General features: G+C 62.2%; 1 protein-coding gene across 2 annotated transcripts; it reads right to left on the bottom strand.

Annotated features, from left to right (window-relative positions):
• Positions 1-545: 545 nt before the first annotated feature.
• On the bottom strand, positions 546-20,205 carry APC2 (APC regulator of WNT signaling pathway 2; the record flags this gene model as incomplete). 2 transcript variants are annotated; one of them, XM_081287277.1, is made up of 15 exons in its annotated part: positions 546-5,601; positions 6,853-7,067; positions 7,285-7,401; positions 7,522-7,599; positions 8,006-8,145; positions 10,854-10,949; positions 11,378-11,768; positions 12,236-12,334; positions 12,529-12,606; positions 12,820-12,936; positions 13,038-13,146; positions 13,985-14,165; positions 14,256-14,346; positions 14,469-14,627; positions 20,152-20,205. In XM_081287277.1, the coding sequence occupies 15 exons, from the start codon at positions 20,203-20,205 to the stop codon at positions 546-548; spliced, it is 6,981 nt and encodes a 2,326-aa protein (XP_081143403.1). The 2 variants fall into 2 exon arrangements, with proteins under 2 accessions (XP_081143403.1, XP_081143404.1); XM_081287278.1 differs by having other exon boundaries at positions 12,820-12,933.
• Between the last annotated feature and the right edge of the window lie 1,480 nt (positions 20,206-21,685).

The raw sequence follows: 21,685 nt of genomic DNA, 5'->3' as shown, positions 1-21,685 counted from the left end.
CAGCTGGGCTCGGAAGGCAAACAAACCAGCCAAGCCGTCATTAACAGATTACCAGAAGCAGTGATTAAAGCCTCACCCTGCACGGCAGATGCCTGGGCCCCAACTGGTAGGCAGTCAAGCCACCCTCCCCCAGCTGGTCCCCACAACTTGGGGGACACTGCCTACTCTCCTGAGGATCGCCCAGGTGCACAGAACAAGGTGACCCAGAGGCTGTCCCACCTAGCCCCCAGGTGAGCCTCGGCCCGTGGCTGCGCGGAGGCAGCTTGAGGGCTGTGCTAGTGACCCGCAGAGCTTCTCCCTTCCCGCCCCACCTGGGCCGAAGGGCCCAGCGTGCGCTCGGTGGTCAGGGGCGAGCCTTTCCCATGGAGCCCCGCGGTGCACAAGCCAGGTCCTGCTCTAAGCGAGGCTGCTGTGAACTCGGGCGTAAGCTCTGAGGGCGAGGCGGTGGCCCTGCACAGCCTGCTCAGAGCATCTACAGAGCGGGCCGCGGGGCAGCCAGACCGGCCACAGGGCCAGGAGAGATTTCTGGACGCCGGCCCAGGCCGTTATTCCAGGAGGCTGGCAGGGGCGGTGGCCGCCGCTTTCTCTACAGCCGAGTCGTTGGAAGCTGCCAAGGCCATGGGGCTGGGCACGTAGTTGAAGGGTGGGACCCGGGCGGCGCGGCTGGGGGAGCCGTGCCGGCTGGCGGGGAAGCCCCCGACAGCGACCCCTGGGCCCTCGTGGACGAAGGGGGCCGTGGCAGATGCCTTGGCGGAGCCGGGCCCGTCCACCTCGCTGCCCAGGCCGGCGGCGCCGCCCGCGGGGACCTGCGGTGGGTCTCTGCTCTCCAGACTCGGAGAGGTGCTGGAGTTGGTCTTGGGGGCGGCCACCTCTTCCGTCTGCACCACAGCGTCGCTGGTCTTGCGCTGCGGGGTCCCGACCGGGCCCTCCTCGGGCGAGGCGCCCCTGAGCGGCAAGGCGGTGGCGGGCAGGGTGCTACGCAAGATGTGCGGGACGTCCTCGTCCCGGATGCGCCGCCACGTGGTGCCCGGCGCCGCCACCCTGGGCAGCGGCCTGGCCTCCCCGTCGCTGCTGCGGCGAGTGGCGTCGGCGGGGGCCGGGCACGCGGCGACGCCGCCGTCGGACCTTCGGGCCACGCTGATGTGCGGCAAGGAGGCATAGCGCTTGACCGCCTCGGGCCGCGGGACGGGCGCGCGCACAGGCAGGCGCGACGGGCTCTCGGAGCTGGTGCGTCGGGGCGCGCGCGGGCCGGGGCCGGGGCCGGGGCTGGGCCCGGGGCGCGCGGCGGGGGAGCGCTGAGGGGCTGGGGGCTGCCGCGGGGCCGCCCGCAGCTCGTCGCAGCGCGAGGAGCAGAGGAACACCGCCGGGAGCGCGGGCCGGCCGCGGCGGGGTGAAGCGCCTGGGGGGACGGAGGCTGCGGACTCTGTTGAGGACAGCTCGGAGCGGCGTCGACGCAGCAAGCCGGGCGACTCCTTGATGAAGGTCAGCTGCCGCTGGAATCCCGAGCGGTCAGAGGACTCGCTGCCGCTGGAGCGGGCCGAGGCCACGCGCACGAGGCCCAGGCGGCCCCCGCGCGTCCCCCGGACTCCCTCGGCTGCCGCCTGGCTCCTGGGACCCGGCTCTGGCGTTGCCCTGGCTAGCGGCGGCGGCCCCCGTCTAGCCGGCCTCTGCATGAACGGGATCCGCACGGGCGACTTCTGTGTCTTGTGTTGCTTGGCCAGAAGGGCCCGAGCAGGCGTCTTGGGTAGCGAGGTCGCCTCGGGGCCAGGCAGGGGACCTGCAGCCGAGGTGGCCAGAGGGGACTTCCTGGGCAGGGGCTGGGAGGCGGGAGAGGTCTGGGAGGAGCTGGAGGATGGGGTCTTGGCCAGGCGGGCAGGGGGTGTGGCGCTCCTAGGTGGGCGGCTCAGTTCCGCCAGCTCTGAACTCTTGCCAGGCCGGTGCAGGCTCCGCGACCGCTGCTGCCCAGGGTTGGAGGTTTTGGCCTTGGCCTCTGGCTGTGTGGGGCCAGGGTTCCCCATTTTCCTGGGTGTGGCACGGGGGCCAGGGATGCCTTTGGGCTGGGCTCGATGGGCAGGACTGGGCACATAGATCACTGTGCGACCCCGAAGTACAGCAGGCCCCTCAGGCACAGTCTTCTGAGCGAGGTGCCCCTTCTCAGGGCCTGCAGGTGAGCGGGGGCTCCCAATGCTCTTGCTGGTGGCCAGGCCCCGTTTCTCTGGCCGCTGGGCACTGCCCACCTTGGCCCCTGCTCCGGGCTGTCTCCCCTTCCTGTGCTTGGAGGGCGGCAGGGTGGGGCCCCCTGACAGCCCAGACACCAAGGACAGGAGGGAGTCAGACTCTGAGGAGGCCTCCATGGTGGCCGCTGCTGCGGCCTGGTGCAACCACGTGACAATGGAGTTGGCCCCGTCCTGGATGGCTTGCCACTCCACGCTGTCCAGGTCCGAGGCTGGGTCTGAGCCTGCCACCTCCTCACTGCACCCCTGAGGTACCTCTGCTGGCTGGATGTCCAGCCGGGTGACTCGGGGCTTGCGACGCCGAGGGCCGGATGCCTGGGGCCGCCGCCTAGGCATGGCTGAGCCGATGCACCTCCGCAGTAGCTCCTCCTCGGCCCGGGGGCTTGGTGAGCTCTCAGGTCCACTGCTCGGGCCTGGGTCCTTGGTGACTGCTGGCTCCTGACCTCGTGGACCACTGGCTGGCCGCTCGGAGAGCTCAGGCTCACTGAGGGAGCTGGCCGAGGAGCTCAAGGAGTAGCAGGGGGGAGTCTCATCCGCGATCAGCCTGGGTTGGGCCCTTGCAGGTGGCGGGACAGTTGAGGGGAGCTTGGATGGGGCTCGGGCCTCCTTCCTACCCATCAGGCCCTCCCGTTTTAGAGCGCGGGGTATAGCAGATGCCCTCTGGGGGGCTGGAGCTGTGGCCGCCGGCTCCAGGTCCTCATCAGAGTCGCAGAAGCAGTACACAGCCTCCTGGGTGGGCGTCGTGAGGCACAGCGACTGCAGCCCTCCGTCCCCGCTGGACCGGCCCTGGTGCGAGGCCTCTCTGTCAGAGTGCGCACTCAGGGGCCTGCTGAGGGGTAGCTCCAGCCCTGCCCGATTCCTGCCTGTGCGCCAGGACTGCTCCATGCTCTTGCCAATGCCCTCTGCCTTGGTCTGGTGCCCGGCTGCCTGCCTGGTGCGGGCTGCAGGACCTGTGGGTTTCTGCCTGTCTGCCGCCTCCCGGGACTGGGCCCTGGGGGGACCCTGCAGGGTCTCATCGCTGAGGGAGGCAGCACTGGAGAAGTTGACAGGTGTCCCCTCAGCCGAGTCGGTGCCAGAGTCATCGTCCCGGGCTGGGGCAGGCAGCAGCATGTAGACGGGCACTGGCAGCGCCCGGCGGCCAGGCACCAGAGCCGAGGCCACCTTGCGGAGCCGAGCTGGCACAGCGGCCCCCAGGCACTCTCGAAGCAGCTCCAGCTCCTGGTCAGCAGCTGCACGGGCTCGAGAGCCTCCTGGTGCTGGTCCTTCTGGGCGGCCAGTGGCCTCGTCTCGGCGGCGATGGCCCCCGCCCCCACTCCGGTCAGGGCAGGCGGGCGGCCTCAGCCGCAGCTCCACGTCCTGCTGCACGTAGAGCTCGTGCAGAGCCAGCGCGCTGAGGCTGGACGCACAGGAGAAGTTCTCGTCTGGCTTCTCCACTGTGAAGCGCACACTGCCCGCGTCCAGCTCAGAGGGCGGCCGGCAGCGCTCGCGGCAGTCAGCAATGTCCAGAAAGCGCTTGACGTAGCTCTCCCACTGCAGGCTGAACTGGCTGGCCTCGGGCTGGCCCGACGGCACCGGCGGTGTCTTGCTACGGCTGGGTGGCATGGTCTGCCCGGGGCTGTCGGGCAGCTCACTGGGGCTGACCGTGCCACTGCCCAGACCACTGCAGGGGTCACTAGGGATGGAGCTGGCGATGGAAGGGCTCTCAAAGCTGCCCAGCGAGCTCACTGAGCTGCAGCGGCTCAGCACCAGGGGTGTCTCTTGCACGCAGTTCTCTGAAGAGCTGGATGGTGTGGCATCTTCCACCCCCAGGCCCCGGCCGCGGCTGTGGCGGGGTGCGGGAATGGCCACTGGCAGCGAGGTGGACCCAGGGCCCCTCCATGACCCATCCAGCTCGACCTCCCCAGGGCCAGCTTCCTCCAGCCCCTCCAGGGAAGAGTCACTATCATCCAGGTTGCCACCCTCACTGGGGCCAGGGTGGCCGGCTGAGGACAGTGAGGACAGTGAGCTGCAGCGCGAGAGGGACAGTGGCCCCTCCTGGGCCACCAGCTTCTGCAGCACCTTGCTGGCCATGGGCACCGGGGCAGCCGCCAGCTTCTCGGGCACTGTGCTCAGGCCGTCTGCCGACATCCAGGCTTGCTTTCGAGCCCCCGGGGAGGCCCCAGGCTGGGCCAGGGGCCGTGACCCCGTCCCGGCTGCCCCTTCGAGCAGTGGCACATGCTGATAGGTGGGCGACAGCTTGATGGTTCTGATGCGGGCATCAGCAGCTGCGATGTCCCTGGCAGGTGGCTCAGCCTGGCTCCCTGGCAGGTTGAGATCCAGCCGGCTGGGCCGTGCCTGCCCGTTCAGGGGGTCCTCACGGTGCTCAGCCAGTGCAGCCAGTGGACAGGGCTGCAGGTGCTCCCGTGGGCAGTACCCGTCGCTGGTGCTGCCGCTGTCAAGGCTGTCGTTGGAGAGGCTGGCGTGGGCCGCCTTGAGCCGCAGCCACGGGTGGGCCCGGCTGCTGGCCACCCTCCTCCCACCCTCGGGGACCCTGCCAGGGGAGCAGGATGGGGCCCGGCCCTCCCTCGGCGCCTCCTGCCCTGGGTCCCCAGAGCTGAGGCTGAAGCTGTCGTCCGAAGAGGTGTGCAGGGCGGAGATGTCCTCCACCAGCCGGTCGATCCGGGCCACCGCCAGCGCCAACTTGGCCTTGGCTTTGGCTGCCACCGCGGCCTCCCCCCCAGCCTCCTTCTCAGGCTCCCGGCTGCTGTGGCGGACGGGTGGGGTGCGGGCCAGGGCCTGTCCCTGAAGGAGGGGGCTGCCCAGGAACAGAGACAGGACGGCTGGGCTGGCAGGCTCGGCGGCGGCGGCCGTGGCCGCCAGGGAGGGCGCATCGTCGTCGTCAAAGCAGCCGGAGTCCGAGGCATAGTCCTGGGCCAGGCCGTCCAAGTGACGCAGGGACGGCAGCGGCTTCGTGGAGGTGGGCTCCGTCTCAGGCTCAGGCAGGCCCTGCTTCTCCAGGTGACCAAGTGCCTGTGCCAGGTGCCTGGTGTCCAGCTCAGCCTCCAGCGCCCGCTGCTTCCGCACGTACAGGCTGGGCACACAGGTGCCGGGGGAGACGGCCGTGGCCGCTGCCTGGTACTTGGCAGGCCGGTGGGCCAGCAGGTTGCGCAGGGCAGCCGCGCTGCCCATGGCGATCATCTTGTGCTTGGAGTGCACCAGGTTCCGCAGCATGCCCACGGCCCCCAGGTCCCACAGGAGCTCCTGGTCACGGGGGCTGCGAGCCGAGAGGTTCCAGAGCGTGCCGCAGGCGTTGCTCACGATGGTCAGGCTGTGCGAGGTGAGGTGCTGCAGCAGCGTCTGCAGGCAGCTGTGGTCCCGCAGCACCTGCCTGAGGGGGAGGGAGGTCAGCCCTGAAGGCCCCACCCGCCACGCCTTCGGGACCCCACTTTTTTGGGGAGGGGGGTACTGGAGATTGAACCCTGGGGCACTTCACCACTGAGCCACACCCCAGCCCGTTTTTTCCTTTAATGATTTTAGTTGTAGATAGACAAGACACCTTGTGACCCACATTGTGCTGGGCAAGCGCTGGGCCACTGAGCCACACCCCAGCCCTATTTTGTATTTTATTTAGAGACAGGTATCAGTGAGTGCCTTGCTGTTGCTGAGGCTGGCTTTGAACTCGCAATCTGCCCACCTCGGCCCCCCGCAAGCTCCCAAATAATACATTTTGGTTTTAATAATAGTGTAAATATGTACCATCCAGTATTCAGGATGTACTAATGTAGCTAAAATTAAATTTGATTTTCATACATAATAGGTATTTTATTAATATTATTTATTAAATACTGATGTTATGGAAATGTCACTTATTAATATTACTTAACAAGTAATAATTTTTAGTTTAATGAATATTTGAGCATTTTAGTACAAGTATATCCCATGCAGTATTTGAGATATACTAACATAACTAAATATATATTCTATTTTCATAAATAATAGATATTATTTATTAAATAAAACATATTTGGGGTGGGGTAAAGCTTAGTGATAGAGGGCTTTCCTAGCATGTGAGAAGCCCTGGGACTGATTCCCAGCACCAGAAATAAATATTTTGAAATAATTAAATATTTTGGGCTGGCATAGTGGTGCAGGCCTGTAACTCCAGTGACCTGAAGGCTGAGACAGGAGGATGCAAGTTTGAGGCCAGCCTCAGCAATTCAGTGAGAATTCAGTATTCATTACTTTTCAGTTGGACACATTATCTTTATTCATTCTTATGAGGTGCCGAGGATGGAACCCCGGGCGAGCTCTGCTGCTGCGCCACCGCCCAGCCCCATAAAAGAAAAAATTTTAAACAATAATAGGAGCTGAGGCCGTGGCTCAGTGGTCAGGCACCGCTGGTGGAAATCCCCGGTACCAAACGAATGTCATCCCTCCTTAACGAGGAATGCCATCCTTAACTTTAACGAGATTTCAAACGTTCATTTTTGCGCGGTGCTGAGGGCCGCACCAGCGCCCGGGCTCTCCCAGCTCAGTGCGTCACAGCGGGAGGACACCCAGGTCTCGCCGGGGTTCACCTGCACTGGTTCTCTGTCCACCCGCCCCGGCTGGCACCCCCGGACCGCAGGGCGGGGCTGACCTGTAGTCCTCGCGGGTGGCGATGAGGCTGGACACGTTGCGCAGGATGCCGCCGCCGCTCTCGATGACCGCCAGGGAGTTGCCCTGGCACCGGTAGGTGAGCGTGCTCACCAGGAAGCCCAGGGCGCCGTCCACCTGGCAGATGGCCGCCTTGTTCTCGGTGCTGTGGGCCGACAGGTTCCACAGGGCGCTGAGCACGCTCTTCAGGGTGGACTCCTGGGCACAGGGAGCGGGGTCAGCACGGCCAGGGCGAGAAGGGGCCGTTTTCCAGCAACAGTAAGATTCCTAAACTCAGCTCCATGGGCCTGCGAACCACAGGGCTGGCCACTCCAGGTCCAGCTGCGGCTGGACCACCTGCTGAGCAAGTCTGGCTTGACCCACCCCGCCCAGGCCAGGGGCTCCCTGCCCCGCAGGGGCCCTCCCCAGTGCCCACCTTGGAGGCCCGCAGGACACACTGCGTCAGTGCGGACATGCTGCCGACCTCCCGCAGCACCTTCTTGCTGTTGATGTCCGCCCTCCAGGACAGGTTGCGCAGGATGCTGGACACCACCTGGGACAGATGAAGGCAGAGGTGGTGGAACCCAAGCAGCCCCACACCCCAAGCCAGGTCAGAGCCTGCACCTGGGGCCTGCAGAGAGCCCCAGCCCCGGCTCCGCCGTGCTCCACCCACCTGGTGCAGCTCCTCACTGTCCGAGTCCAGCTGGGCCACGATGGCCTCCATGCAGCCCCGACGCGCACACAGAGTGGCCTGTTGGGGGTGACATAGGACAGTCACCATCACAGCGACAGGGCAGAGGCCTGAGGAAGACGCCCCCTTCCTAGCTGTACCTCACTTTAGGGACGAGTTACCCAGTTGTTGGGGCCACGAAATTGGGGCCCAGACAGGGGCAGGCAAGGGCCTCCCCGAGCCAGAGGCCCCTGCTGTGCCATGAGCGTAGGCCTCCGGCAGGCGTGGAACCTGGAGTGGAGAGGACACTGCCTAGGTCAGCATGCCCCTCGGCCCTGGCCCTCTCTGGCCTCTGTCTTGCGTCTGTAAGTTGGGAGTGACCATCCTTACCCTTCTTAAGGCTGGCCAGAGGTGGGAAGAGGCCAAGATGGTCCCTGGAACCCTGGCTGGGGCAGCAAGGACCCCACCGCCCACCATCCCTGGGTACCTTGTTGGCCACGTCCCCGAAGGTGAGGTTGGTGAGGGTCATGCCGGCGTAGCGGCGCAGGGCGAGGTTGAGCGGGTCCCGGGTCATCTTGTGCATCTCATAGTCCACCTGCAGCAGCTCTGCTACTGCCTGCAGCCCACCTGCGGGGACCCAGCGAGGCTGGCCAGTGAGGCCACCTGGCTGGAGGTCCAGCACCCCCATCCCCTCCCATCCCTGCTGACAGGCTGGTGGGTCCTGGGGCTCAGTGCCACACCTGCCTGTCTGCCCCCAGCTCAGGGCACAGATGCCCCAGCGGCTGGCCCCTGAGACAGAGCCACCCTCTGCGGGGACCACTCCTTCCTGCCTGCTTGCCAAGGTCCCCAGCTGCCCCTGGGAAGGAAGGGAGCCTCCTTCTCCCAGAGAAGACCCAGACCAGCAGGTGGGGAGCTGCCTCCCAGACCCCTGTGGGGTGACTGTCCAGCCACACTGCCCCTCACCAGGAAAGCAGGTTCCTCTTCACAGGAGAGTAAGTGGGCATGGGGGGCAGTCCCTGGGAAGTAGGGAGAAAGCCTTGCAATGAAACCCAGAGCCCTTCCCCAGTGCCCAGCAGGTGTGACAGGCAGCTCTGGGCATTCTCCAGCCTTCGGGGACAGCCTTTGAGGGAATAAGTTAAATAAAAACTCTTGAAGGGAAAGGTGTGCCCCGTGTACACGGTAGCATTGTCCAAACGCAAGGACGGGCGGCGGCGCCAGGCCGCCATCCACAGGGCAACTGCGCACCCTCAGACCCACAGGAGGAATGGCTGGGAGGGGCCGGCTGGGAGGGGCCCTTGGTGTTGAAAGGGACTGCATCCCATTGGGGAGGGAGCAGTGGGGGGGGTGGCTCTGCAGCCCTGTGCATGTGCGTGACATCAAGTTGTTTGCTTAGAAATGGGGAAAATGGCACATGTTATGCTAGGTATCACAACTTACAAAAGACGATATATGTATTCGAAATTGGGAACAGGGAAGCTTCTTCTTAAGCCTTTATGATATTTAATCTGCAAATCTCACTCCAGGGAACTCATATGAAGGAAAGAAAATACAGATATGGAAAAAGCCTCTGATCTGGGCTGTGGGTGGCAGTGTTATTGCTGGCGCTAACCTAAACATCCAGCTGTTGGGGATTAGCCTCATACGTGGAGTCCTAAACAGAACAAGAGGCTAGGTTCTCACTTGCCCCAGCGGCAGGCAAGTGTCTTGGTCTCAGTACCCCTATGACTCATGATATTTTTTGAGGATCCAAACAAATTTGTTATGTGGTTTATAACCCTCAATATTTACGGTACTAAATATGAAAGTGGATTTTAATAAACCCCAGAACTCACAGCCCAGCGGTTATCAGGAGCTCCCAGAGAGCCTTGCTGAACACCGTCGCAGCGAGAGAGAAGAATGCAAAGGAAAAGTCCTATCTCCAGGTTACTTCCCAAATAATGAGGCCTATGGATCTCCCAGAATGGTCTCAGGAACCCCAAAGAACCCCACTTTGAGAAATGCCCCCCTTTTTTGTATCAGGGATTGAACCCAAGGGTGCTTAACCACTGAGTCACATCCTCAGCCCTTTTTATTTTTTTATTTTGAGACAGGGTCTCGCTGAGTTGCTAAGGACCTCACTGAGTTCCTGAGGCTGGCTTTGAATCTCCTGTTCCAGCCTTCCGAGCTGCTGGGAGTACAGGTGTGTGCCACTGTACCTGGCGAGAATTTTAACAGCTGAATTATGTGCCATGTATTTAGCCAATCTCCTACCATTAGACACTGTTATTTCTGGTTTTCTGATTTTGTTTAACTTGGGTGTTACCTTTGTTTTTCGGCAACTTGTACATCCTGGCTGGGAAAGGGATGGTGATTCAAAGGGTAAACAGACTTTATCATGTGTCTAATGTTGCCCAATACCCCTCCAAAAATCTCACCCCAATTTCCTTTAACCATGAGATTTTATGAAACACTTGAATGTTTGAACCATCTGCAGGTGTAAAGTTGTATCTCAGTTTGTAAAACAGAGTATAACTGAGAGGGCCCTTGGGATTTCTGACCTTTGATATTTTCTGTTCTGTTTCCATTAATTTTAATTTTTTTCTTTCATTTCTCCTTTCTTCTTCTTTTTTTTTTTTTTTTTTTTTGCGCTTCTGGGGACTGAATCCAGGGATGCTCTACTGCTGAGCTTTCATGTTATTTGGAGACAGGGTCTCACTGAGTTGTATGGGTGGTCTTGAACTTTCTGCACTCCTGCCAGTCTCCCGAGTGGCCGCGATGGCTGGGCACATGCTGTCCAGCTGAGCCCCAGCCCTCTAATTCGTTTGCTATTGACAGAGAAAGCTGTGATGCCCCAGAGCTGACGCGCAGGCTGGGGACGTGGTCAGCAGTAGAGCACTTGCCTGGCACATGTGAGGCCCTGGGTTTGGTTCCCAGCACGACAAATCAGGACAAAGAAGCAAGCAAGCTAAAACTGCACACGGTCAAGACCCCCCTGGGTCCAGAGCACAGCTGCCCGACAGCTCCCACTGTGTGCACTAACTGGGGTCTTTCACCTTTGGACTTCCTCCAGACCCGGATGTGAACCCCAGGACAGTTCCCACTGAGACCCTGCTCTGGGAAGGAGGCTGAGAGGCCACCGGCTAAAGGGAAGAACAGTGTGACAGTGTGCAACCTCATGGGACAAGGACCCAGGATGACTGCTCAATCACAGCAGGTGCTTTGTGAATCTGGGAGTTCTGTCCCTCTCTGGACCTCACTGTCCACTCAAAGTAGACAAACCTAGATGACCCAGCCTTGGTCCAACAGCTATGCCGGGGCTGGACGAGGCTCCCAGACAAGGCTTAGGGGACACTCACCTAGCTCATTCATGGCACGGCGGTATTCCTCATCAAAAGACAGCTTCATCACCGCACAGGTGGCCTGGCAGATCTGAGGCTCGATGGGGACAGGGGCTGTAGAAGAGGGATGGGTCAGAGAAACGCCCCCAGGTGACCCCTGAAGGTGCCCGCCTGCCTGTAAGAATCCTGGGAGCTTGGCAAGCTGGACATGCTGGGCGCTGCCAGAGCAGCAGTCCCTTTGGCCTCCACTCTCAAGTGCCGAGGAGGTCGCCCAGGCCTTGCATAGGAAGATGGATATGCCTGGCGCTCGCCACACGTTTTAGCTGCGCCTTTGTCCTATGCTGTCCTATCAGCTGCAGAAAATAGCAATCAAAATGTGCCCCTGACCTGGGGGATTATCCACCCTCCGCCCGCTTGGCGTCTCCATCCAGAGTCTGAGTCTTCTTTAACAAATTGTAACAGGCCCCTTAAGGCAGAGCATGAGTCAAGAAGGGCCCCGGCCAGTGGTTCCCTGTTGTGGAAACCCGAGGGCGCACACTCACTGCTGCCGGGGCCGCCTCCCTCGGGCGCAGCGTCCCGCGCCTGCAGCCAGTCCCAGCAGGTCTCGCAGTAGGCCCGGATCTGCTCCAGCACGTGCAGGACGCGCATCTCCTTGCGCGCCAGGCCCTGGTCCGGCTGTGAGAAGACGATGTTGTGCAGCGCGGCATTGGCTCGCATGCGTGCGTCCTTGGCACCCAGCGCCCCAGGGGTCCCGCTGTGACCCCCGGACGCTGTCTCGGCGCCATGGAGGATCTGCAGGAGCAGCGGCAGGCAGCCTGAGCGGCGCATGGCCACGCAGCTCTCGGGCGAGCTGGACATGGCCAGCAGCGTTCGAGCTGTGTCCTCCTGGTCTCGGGTGGCCAGCATGGACAGCAGCCAGAAGACCACCTCCACCTAGGGTGAGGACCGGGCAAGGGTAGCGTCATGGTGGAGATCCAGTTGCCTCCCGCACCCCAGACAGTCCACTTGTCCACTCTCTGCTGCATGACTCCCCTGAAGAAGCTGGAGTCCTGGGACCCCGGCCAGAGGCACTGCTGGCAAAGCCACATTCCTCCCCTGCAGGCACCCAAACACGACCTTGGGTGTAGATGGAGGACATGCGGGGCACACACATACTGCAGAGATGCCCTTGGTCCAGGAGAGCCAAATGCCCACCCCATGGGCCTCCCTGGGCAGTCTTGCCCCCACCTCAACAGGCCTGCAGCACACATGCTGGCCCTCCAGCTTCACCTCAAGTGCCACTACGGAGCCACTCTCCCGACTCTGCAAGAGGGACGGATGGACACAGGGAGGGCTCCACCTGCTGGGTCCACCTCACCCCAACTGGCTGCCCACCCCTCTGGTTTCCTCTTCCGACTCACCTTGCTGTTGCCTGGCTGAGGGTTGCCGTCCTCAGGGTGCGTGGGGACCTCCGTGTCTGGGTCCTCCTCCACTGGCACTGACTTCACTGCCAGCAACGCCTGCAGGGAGCACACCAGGCCGGGGTTCAGCCTGGGTGCCCCCACAAAGCACCCAGTCTGCTGATGCTGTCTTTTCCCCCATGATAATGTGGGTGGGGTGCAGACTGATTCCTCTGCTCCAGAAAGGTGCTGGGGGTCCCCAGGCAGCCTGGAGCCCCGCCACCCGCTGGACCCCGGCTTCCCTCCTCTGGTACCTGGGGCTCCGTCTGCTGCACCCGGTCCTGTGCCTCCAGCAACTCCCTGTCAATCTGCTCCAGGCGTGAAGCGCGGATCTGCAGGGGAGGAGAGAACACGCTGCCACCGGCACACAGGGCGACCCCGCCTCCAGCCCTGACACCGCCTTCTCCCTGGCAGGACCCTGACCCTGACTCCGCCTCCTGAGCCAGACCCCGCCCTCAGAAGTCAGTTCTGGGGTTCCTCCTCTGGCAGCCCCGCCCACTCATCTCTGCCCTGGATCCGCCCGCCGGCAGGTGGCCCGGCCGCACCTGAGCGCGCTGCACCATCTCGTCCGAGGTGCCAAAGCGCTCCTCCATCAGCGAGCGGATGTGCTGCGCCTCGAACTCCAGCTGCTGCCGGATGAGGTCCATCTGCATCGAGAACTGCTGGGAAGGGTGGGCGGGCTGCCGTGAGGGGTGCCCGAGCCAGGGCCTCCCCCTGCCGGCCCGCCCCGGGTGGCCCTCACCCCAACCCCAGCCCCGCTCACCGTCTCCACGTGCGGCAGCTCGTCCAGGCGCTTGGACAGGCCCTGCAGCTGTGAGTAATACCAGAGCTTCTCCTTCTCCTCCTTCTCGATCTCGCTCAGCAGGAAGCACCTGGGGGCGGTTGGCAGAGGGGGCTGCCGCTGTACTTGAGGTGTTTCTTTTAACTTTTTAACAAATCTTTAAAAATTTTTTTTAGTTATACATGGACACAAATTTAGTTTATTTATTCTTACGTGGTGCTGAGGATCCAACCCAGGGCCTCGAATGTGCCAGACAAGCGCTCTGCACTCGGCCCCGGCCCCGGCCCCGGCCCCGGCCCCGTTTCTTTTGATTTTATCATCACTTCTTGGGCACTAAGATTAAGGCAGTATGGCAATATCTCCCCGAGGGGCTCCCAGGACTGGGTTGGGGTGCAGAAAACTGGCTAAGAGGAGAGAAGGCAAGTCCTCTCTAGACTCCTGGCCTTGGGGACACGGCTGGGGCTGCCTGGGGCTGACCGGGCTCTGCACCTCTCAGATGCTTGCTAATCTCCCTCCAGTTCCCATTTTACAGGGAAGTCTGCAGCTGGGCGGGCTGGGGGCTCTGAGCTCATCTGAAGGCTGCTCGGACAGTGCTCCACCTGACTCCCCCAACCCAGCGAGGCCAGCTGGGCCTGGGCCCAGCTTTCTTGGGCCACATCCCTCTTTCTACAAGGACTGCCTTGACGCACCCTGGCTGCAGGCCTGATTCTGAGCCCTGGCATTGGACACATTGGTTCCTAGAGACGCCTGACTGTCGGGGACCCTGGGGGCATCTGCCAGGAGTCCCACAGCCTCTGTCCTCCCACACAGGTCAGCTGGGCTGGAGGAGCGACTCTGAGGAGGCCAGGTACAGAAGCCGTGGGGCTCTGCAGGCGGGGCAGTGGACAGAGTGTTGGCGGTGCCCAGGCCAGGTTCCCGCAGCCTCTCACCGCTCGCGGTCCAGTTCCTCCAGCAACCTGATGGTGGCCCGGCTTAGCTCCCCGAAGCTGTCCTTGGATGGCCCAGAGCCGTGGACCGGGCTTCCCTCTGGGGTCCGGGCAGTGGGCTCCGGGCCCAAGGCAGGTGGCTGGAACTTGAGGTTGTACAAGCTGGCGATGTCCATTTGGAGAGCTGGGTGGGCAGGAGCACCAGGGCGAAGGTCAGAGCCCCTCCTGCCCCCAGCCCCAGCTCCCTGTGGGCGGGCCCCGGCACCACCCTCACCTTTCAGCTGCTCCAGCACCTCCGTCTGCCCTGAGGACACCAGGGCCCGCGCCTCCTGCTCCAGCTTCCCCTGCAGGCGCTTCAGGACCTCCTGCGGCAGGGACAACAGCCTTGGGCAGAGTGCCCACCCAGGCCACCCAGGCCCACCTGCCTCCTGGCTCTAGTGCTCCTGCTCTTCCTGTGACCAAGCCATGCCCTCCGTCCAGCCCACACCTTCATGCCTGAGGTCTCCGTCTCCAGCTTGGACAGGTGGCTCGAGTTGTCCCGAAGTTCCTGCCTCAAGTGACTGTTCTCGGCCTTCAGGGCCTCCACCTGCCGCACCAGCTGCTCATAGGACGCCATCGAGCTGGTCATCTTCAGCTCCTGCAGCACCTGGGGCCACAGCATCAGAGGGCTCAGCCTCTGTGCCCTGTGGACAGCCCAAGAACTGAGCCCCTCCTACCCATGGGGGTGTGGATCCCTGGTGGGAGGGGCTGCGCTGGGGCATCTGGGGGCACACACACAGGGTGAGAAGAGGAGAGGGAGGGCAGGGCCCTTCCATGGGTGCTCAGACACCCAGAATACCTGCCCCTCCACTGCAGTCTTCTGGACACCTGTGCTGACAGCTAAGCAGATGGACAGATGGACACTGAAGGTGCTGATAGACTAAACCAGTAGATGGACTAGCCAGCCCGAGGCCACAAGCTCACAGATGCAGCCAGAGAGACTTCCAGACAGGACTCTCCTCTGCAGAAATGCAGCCTGCCCAGAGGCTGATCGCCAGAGCGATAGGTGGACAGATTAGCTGGCCCAGCTGATGGACAGTGAGAATACCATGAAGGTCAATGAGCAATACATAAGAAAGCCATAGTCAGGTGCTGGTGGGGAGGCTTTTGCAGCCGGACCACAGGGCCAATTGGTTCCAGCCCTCCGTGACCTTTCCAAGGGTCTGGACCTGGACCCCTGCAGGCCACCCACCCCCCTCAGTGGTAGCTACCTCCCTGGCTGGGCACCCTCCCCTCTGCCCTTGGCCAGCCTCAGTGGCCCCAGAGTCCCTCCCCCTGGCTCTGCCACTGCCATCTGCTCCTTTCTGCCTCTGGCTGTCTTCCCCACGCTGGTCTGGCCACCCCTCTCTGCCCAGTGCCCCCTCCTGCAGCTCCCTCTCCCTCTTTGTTCCCTTCCCATCAGCGCTCGCCTGCCCCTCCTTCCGCCTTTGTCTGAGGAGCACCAATGGCAATCCATCCCTTCCACCAGCCCCTCCTTGGAACCCCTCCCCTGCCAGCCGAGCCCCCGTCCGCTCTGCCCGCTGTGCCTGTGGCCCTGCCTGGCCATGCCTCTTCATTCTCCCTCTCCTCCACCCCCGTCACCCTGGGTACAGCCGCCTGGACGAGGGGCCGGTGCCTCAGCCCCAGAAGAGGGCTGTGCTCAGGCGCCCAGCCTGTGGGGGGCCTACTGTGTGCCTGGCCATATTCTTTGACTTCTTCCTTGTCATGGTCCCACACCTTGGGGACCATTGTTAGGCTGTTCCCAGGGGAGACAGAAGCAGTGAGGCAGTGGGCAGGTGACTGGAGCCCAGACCCTGTCCCTGAAGTGCTTAGAAGTCCCAGCAGTGCTCGAGGCAGGACAAGACCCTGTTCCATGTGAGGGGAGCCCGGGCTGATGGCAGGGTCAGAGGGCAGAAGGGCCAGTTGGAATGGAGACAGCCAGGGATGACAGCTTCACCCTGCCGCCCAGCGCGTCCCAGACTCATGAGGGTCAGCTGTGGACCAGCCTGGGCTGGCTCCAGCCACCATGCCATAACCAGCCGAGCAGAAACCAGGAGCACAAAGCCTGGCACAGCTGGGCTCTTGCCCCAACCCCAGCACTCCTCTCTCTCTGCCTCCCACCGTCCACTCCTGCACGTCCAGAGGGAGCTCTGGAAATCACAGACCCTAAGCCATCCCTCCTGGGCCCCCATAAGACCTTCACAAACACCGTCACCAGGAGACACTCTACCTTCTTCCTTCACTTGCACACATGCTTCCTGACTGCTGCCATCCCCAGGCACAACTTCCTCCAGGAAGCCCTCCTGCCTGCCCCTCACCACCAGGTTGTGTCAGTTGGCCTCCTTGGGGCCTGAGACCACCACAGGGAAACACCAGTAACTAGGGTGGATGCAACTGAGCCACCTTCAGGCCAGGGCCACAGAAGTGCAGAAGCTAGGCCCAAAGGGGCTCATCTCCCTTCTTTAATCCAAACCCCAAAGAGAAAGGTGCGGCAACACCCCCAGGACACACAGCAGCCTGCTCAGACCCTTGCCCACCCTGGCCTCTTGTCACGTCAGGGGTCCGCTGTGAATCCCATGAGTGGGTGTGCCGCTGCGCGCGCCTTTCTGGGACTCCGCTTTCCCTCCAGCTCCCACTCGGGAGTAGAAGGTTTGAGTGTGCCCTGAAGGCCGGGCAGAGGGAAGGCTGGGGACTCCACGCCAGGCGGGATCGCGGAACCTGCCCTCCTCTGGAACACGCACCGCTTACTTGTAGCTGGGTTGGTGGGGCTCCTGGGCCTGGGGCCTCTCCCTTCGCACAGCTCCGCGGGCCCCGCCAGAAATCTGGTGCTGGGGTGGCCACAGGGCGTGGGCTCCGGGACAGCGGGGTCTCCGCAGCACGGTCAAGGGGCTCCCGGGCGGACAAAGCCTGATCCAGGCCTGGCCAGGCGGTGCCGCGGCTCCCAGCGCTGGGCTAGACCACCGCAAGCGGGGGAGGATGCGGGATGCAGGCGCAGCGGCCAATGGCAGCGCGGGAAGACGGGCTGATGCCATGGCAACAGCCAATGGCGGCCTGGGGCGGGGACCCGTGATGGCCGCGGGGCTTCGGGCCTCCACTCTGGCTCGGGGACTGCGTGTAGGAAGGGTGGGGTGGGTGATCCCTTCCCAAGGGAAGGGGGCATCCCGAGTACCAGGACTCCAGTGTCCCCCGCATTTCAGGGAGAAGCAGCCTCTCAAACCTCACAGCTGCTGGATTCGCAGAGTTTGAGTCAAACACCAAAGCTTGGCCATTATATCAGAATCTTGGTGTGTGTGTTGGGGGCAGTGTCCTGGGACAGAGGCAGCAGCCAGCCCAGCCTCGTGCAGATGTGTATGGGCAGGATGGGGACCTCCGGCTGGAGCTCCCCCAGGGTCCTGGCTGGGTGGGGGCGGGACTGGGAACGGGCAGGTATGCTGAGGAATCCTGGGGACTCCTCCCCATTCCTCCTCTCAGCAGAGTGCAGGGTCTCCGTATGTCATCTTCTGGGATGGCCCCCTCTGCACATCTTTCCGTCGCTGTCTCTATCTTTCTATGTCTCTGTCCCTCCCCCAACTGAATTTACCCCATAGACTGGAAGGAGGCAGGAACCAGAGGTCCCAGTGGCCCCTCCCCAGCTGTGGCTGACCCTCAATGTGTCCCTGGAGGCTACTTGAGGGCTTAACACCAGAGCCAGACCTGCCACTTGAGCACAGTCCTTCCTAGTGCCGACAGCGCTTACAGGAAAAGACGAGGCGGCTGGCACCAGAAGATGTGGATTTGGGGTGCCAGGGGGAACTACTGACCGCATCCCTCAGTTTTCTCCTCTGTGAGGTCCCTCCTCTGCAAGGATCACAGGCAAGGAGAGAGGTCTGCACCTTTGCAGGCTGCAGCAACCAAGGGCACTGGGCAACTTCTGCTGTGAGCTGCTGAGTCTGAAGCCCCTGAGTACCCTACCCTGGGCCAGCAATGCCAGGAGCCAAGCAGGCCCAGGCCCAGGTGCATGGGGGCCTCCAGAGCTGAACACACCTGTCTCAGATAGTTGGACTTTGGCAGGGGCATGCACTGGGAAGAGGGGCTCCTTCTGAAGGCTGGGTAGGTTGCCCTGAGCAGGGCCTTGGGCAAGAGTTGGCCAGCTCAAGGCAGGGGGAGGGGCATCCCAAGCTGGGGAAGATCAGTGCCCATTCAGGGGATGGTTAAGTGCTGTTGGAACCACAGAGTGGAGGGGTAATGGGGCCTGACCAGGGCCAGCCATGGAGGGTTGAGAGAGCGGGAAACCCCCTGGGTGACCATGGGGGACCCAGGAGCCCACAACAGAATGGGCTGGGCTGGAGCTGGGTGGGTGAGACCAGAACCAAGGCCCCTGGCTTAGCTCTGCTTCCCGCTCCTGCTGTGTCCTTGGATGTGTCTGTCTCTCTCTCCTTTTTCTAGGACTGAGGATTGAATCCAGGGACACTCTATCACTGAGCTACATCCCCAGCCCTTAAAAAAAGATTTTTTTTTTTTTTCAAATCTTGAGATAGGGTTTTGCTAGGTTGTCTGGGCTGTCTGCTGATTGTGACCCTCCTGCCTCAGCCTCCTGAGTTGTTAGGACTGCAGGTGTGCACCACTGTGCCAGCTCATGTCACTCTCTTGCCTGTGGGGGGAAAAAGTCCCACCTCCTCTACCCTGTCTCAGAAGTCACAGCTCCCCAAGGTTGTCTCAAGTAGAGGATGGTAGTGATGTCCAGTGGCCAGTCCCCTCCTGGTACATCCTGGGAAACTAAGGCTGGGGCGAGGAATCAGTTGCTACTACAGTTCATGCAACCCTCCCTCCCTCTCTTCCTCCCCTCTTTGGGTGTGGCCAGGGCCTGGAAGACTGAGGGAATACAGGGGCTGACACTCCAAGACAAGATGCTGTTGGACCTGAATCTTTAGAACACCCTCGCACAATGCTTGGCCCTATAGATCTTGAGCCACAGCCAGATGTGGGCATCGTTGGACACTTTAGAACCACAGGAGTCTTGGGGCCCCCACGGTCCCCAGGGATTTCAGGCCCAGCATCTGTGGGACCAGAGAAGGCCCCCCTCAATTGCACAGTGGGTGGGACTGGGGGGCTGTCTCCAGGCTTTCTCCATAATGCTTGTAGGGTTGAGGGAAATTTTCTCCCCACCCACCTGGGACTCCAACTAGTAGCCCCAGTCCAGGATATTGCAGGGGTTGTCTCAGAATGTCATGGGGCCTCTTGAGTCTGACCGGACTGTCCCTGTCCCCTTGGTGCCCAGTACTTCCCCCCATCTCCTCTGTGCCAGGAACTGAGGACAGGATGGCAAGTGGGGCCGAGGGAGGACATCAGCAAGCACAGGACAGGGCCCTGACCAGTGATGAGGAGCTGCCCTGGAGGAGGGCCAGCTGGTGAAGACGCCTCTGACATCGGACCTCGCTGGTGGTCTGTTTCCCAGGGGCGAGCCCACATCGACTGCTTCGTCAGCACCGCGGACAGCTCCCCGGACTGTGTCCCCTGCCAGGGTCAGTGCCCGCTCTCAAGCCCCGGCCTTGCTCGAGGCCTACGACCTTGGACTCATTGCTGTACCCCAGCCTCAGTTTCCCCTCAGATGGGGATGTTAAACCTTAGAACTCGGGTCACCACGGAGGCCGGCAAGCTCGGCCTGGTAGGATGGAATGTTCTGAACGTCAGCGTTGGTGAAGGTCCAAGTGGGCCCAAGTTGGGCGCCCAGAGGGGAAACTGAGGACTAGGGAGGTGCAGGGCGTGGCCAAGCCCCTCCATCCTGCACCTGGCTGTCTCCATATGGCGCGCTCCCACCGCTGCACCCTGATGGGCCCTTCTCCGCGAGCGTGTGCGCGCAATGGGGAGGGGTCAGAGGGTCTTCCTGAGGCTGAGGGGCTGCCCCCCCCCTCGCCGCCCCGCAAAGCCTGCGCTTGCGCAGATCGGGGTTGGGGGTTCCCTGCAGTGCAAGGGAGGGGCTCCCCGCGGCGCGAACTCCACTGCGGTTTCCCTGACAACCGTCTTCTGGGTAACTGCGTGAGACCCCCGACCCATCAAGTCTGTGCGCTAGTCCATTAGCCCCTCGCTGCGGGACTGCGGTTCCGCAGGTCGGACCCCACCCTGGTCGCGCCCAGGACAGGACCCTCAAACCCGGCCCGGACCCCACACCCTACCTGGTCCCCGAAGAAGGATGAGTGCAGCAGGCTCAGGAGCCCCAGGAGCCCCATGGAGCCGTGGCCGTCTTAGACAGCGCGCACCCGCCCCTCGGCTGCAAGGTGGGGGCGGGGGCCGCGGCCGGGAGCCCTGCGCCTGCGCGAGGGAGGGCCTGGGAGGGGTCACTCGGAGGGGACAGGGCGGGGCTCCTCCGAAAGGCGGCGAAGGAGGGGGTCCAGTGAGCTCTGAGGATACCTCCTGAGGGTTGTCTGACATCCTCCCAATGGAAGATGAGAGGATGGAGACCCTCGTGGGCAGAGGGCTGAGGGGCAGGGTCCAATGGGGCCGAGGAGCCCTTCAGTGTTGAGGGGGGCCAGGGACCTGGAGGGTTCAGGGAGGAGGGCTTCTATGGCGCCTGGAGGTCTCGGAAGGGGCAGAAGAAGGAGCCGCCCAGTGGCTTTACTCTGTCCAGCCGTGGACAATCGCCGCACAAAAGCTTGGGCAGTCCAGAAATTCACCCAGGCCCTGACCAGCGCTCAAGCTCATTAGTCATTCAGCAAACAGTTGCTGTATCCAACTCTGCCAGGCTGGGAAAACCGGCGCTTGGTATGGAGAAAGCCCGCCGGACGGGGGCGACACCACAAGTGGAGAAATAGTCCCTTAACTGTTAAGCACCCACTGTGCCAGGTGAGTGGCCCACGCCTGTAATCGCAGCGTGCCGGGACAAACCAGGTGAAGTGCCCCGGAGGTCTGATCCCTAGTACCAAAAGGAAACAGAACCACCCCAGCTGCTGTGCGCAGTTCCCCTAAGTGCGATGAACAGAAGGTAGACACCTGCCCAAGGAAGCTGGCAATGGACAGAGAGCGCCCGGAGCAGAGCAGGAGTGGGGTGGGAGGGAAGGGTCCGGATGTCTAGGGAGGAAGGAGCACGCCTGGGCGGCAGGGCTGGGAACGGAACCCAGGCCTCCCACCGAGCGGAGGGAAGCAGGAGCAGGGTGCTGCACAAGCCAGGCTCCCATGAAGGGAAGGAAGGCAGGGAGGATGGGCACAGAGGGCACATCTCAGAACAGCACTCTTAGGAAAGCAACAAGTGCCCGACAAGCAGGACATGAGCAAGGACGGGCCTCTCAAGCAGTGCAAGGAGCCCTGGGAATAGCCTCCCAAGGCCATGCATGGAACCAGGTGAGAAGCTTCATGGGACTCAACATCGGAGCCCCACAGGAGCAGTGCCTGACTGGGACCCAGGGTAGGGCTGCGAGGCCTCACCTGCGTGAAGACTCACTACCTGTGGCTGAAGTGTGCAGGTGGAGGGCTCTGGGCAGTAACATGCCTCCTTGTAACTAACAAAAGCTCCTTCCCACCCCCAGGAACCTTGAAAGAACTCCTGCAGCAGGAAAGCCACTTACAGGGGCACAAGCTGACCCCAGGACTCTCTGCTCCCAGCACGGAGCTTTGGGCAGTAAGGATGGCCTTACTGCTCATGATAGGCAAGCAGAGTCAAGCCCCAGACCCACTGACCATGTGATTCATTCTTGGAAAGTGACCTTCACAAGC

The sequence above is a fragment of the Spermophilus citellus genome, assembly GCF_964194105.1.
Source record: "Spermophilus citellus genome assembly, chromosome: 3".
NCBI classification, from domain to species: Eukaryota; Metazoa; Chordata; class Mammalia; order Rodentia; family Sciuridae; genus Spermophilus; species Spermophilus citellus.
The sequence above is the reverse complement of the archived record's forward strand: the minus strand, read 5'-3'. Positions and strand labels throughout refer to the sequence as shown.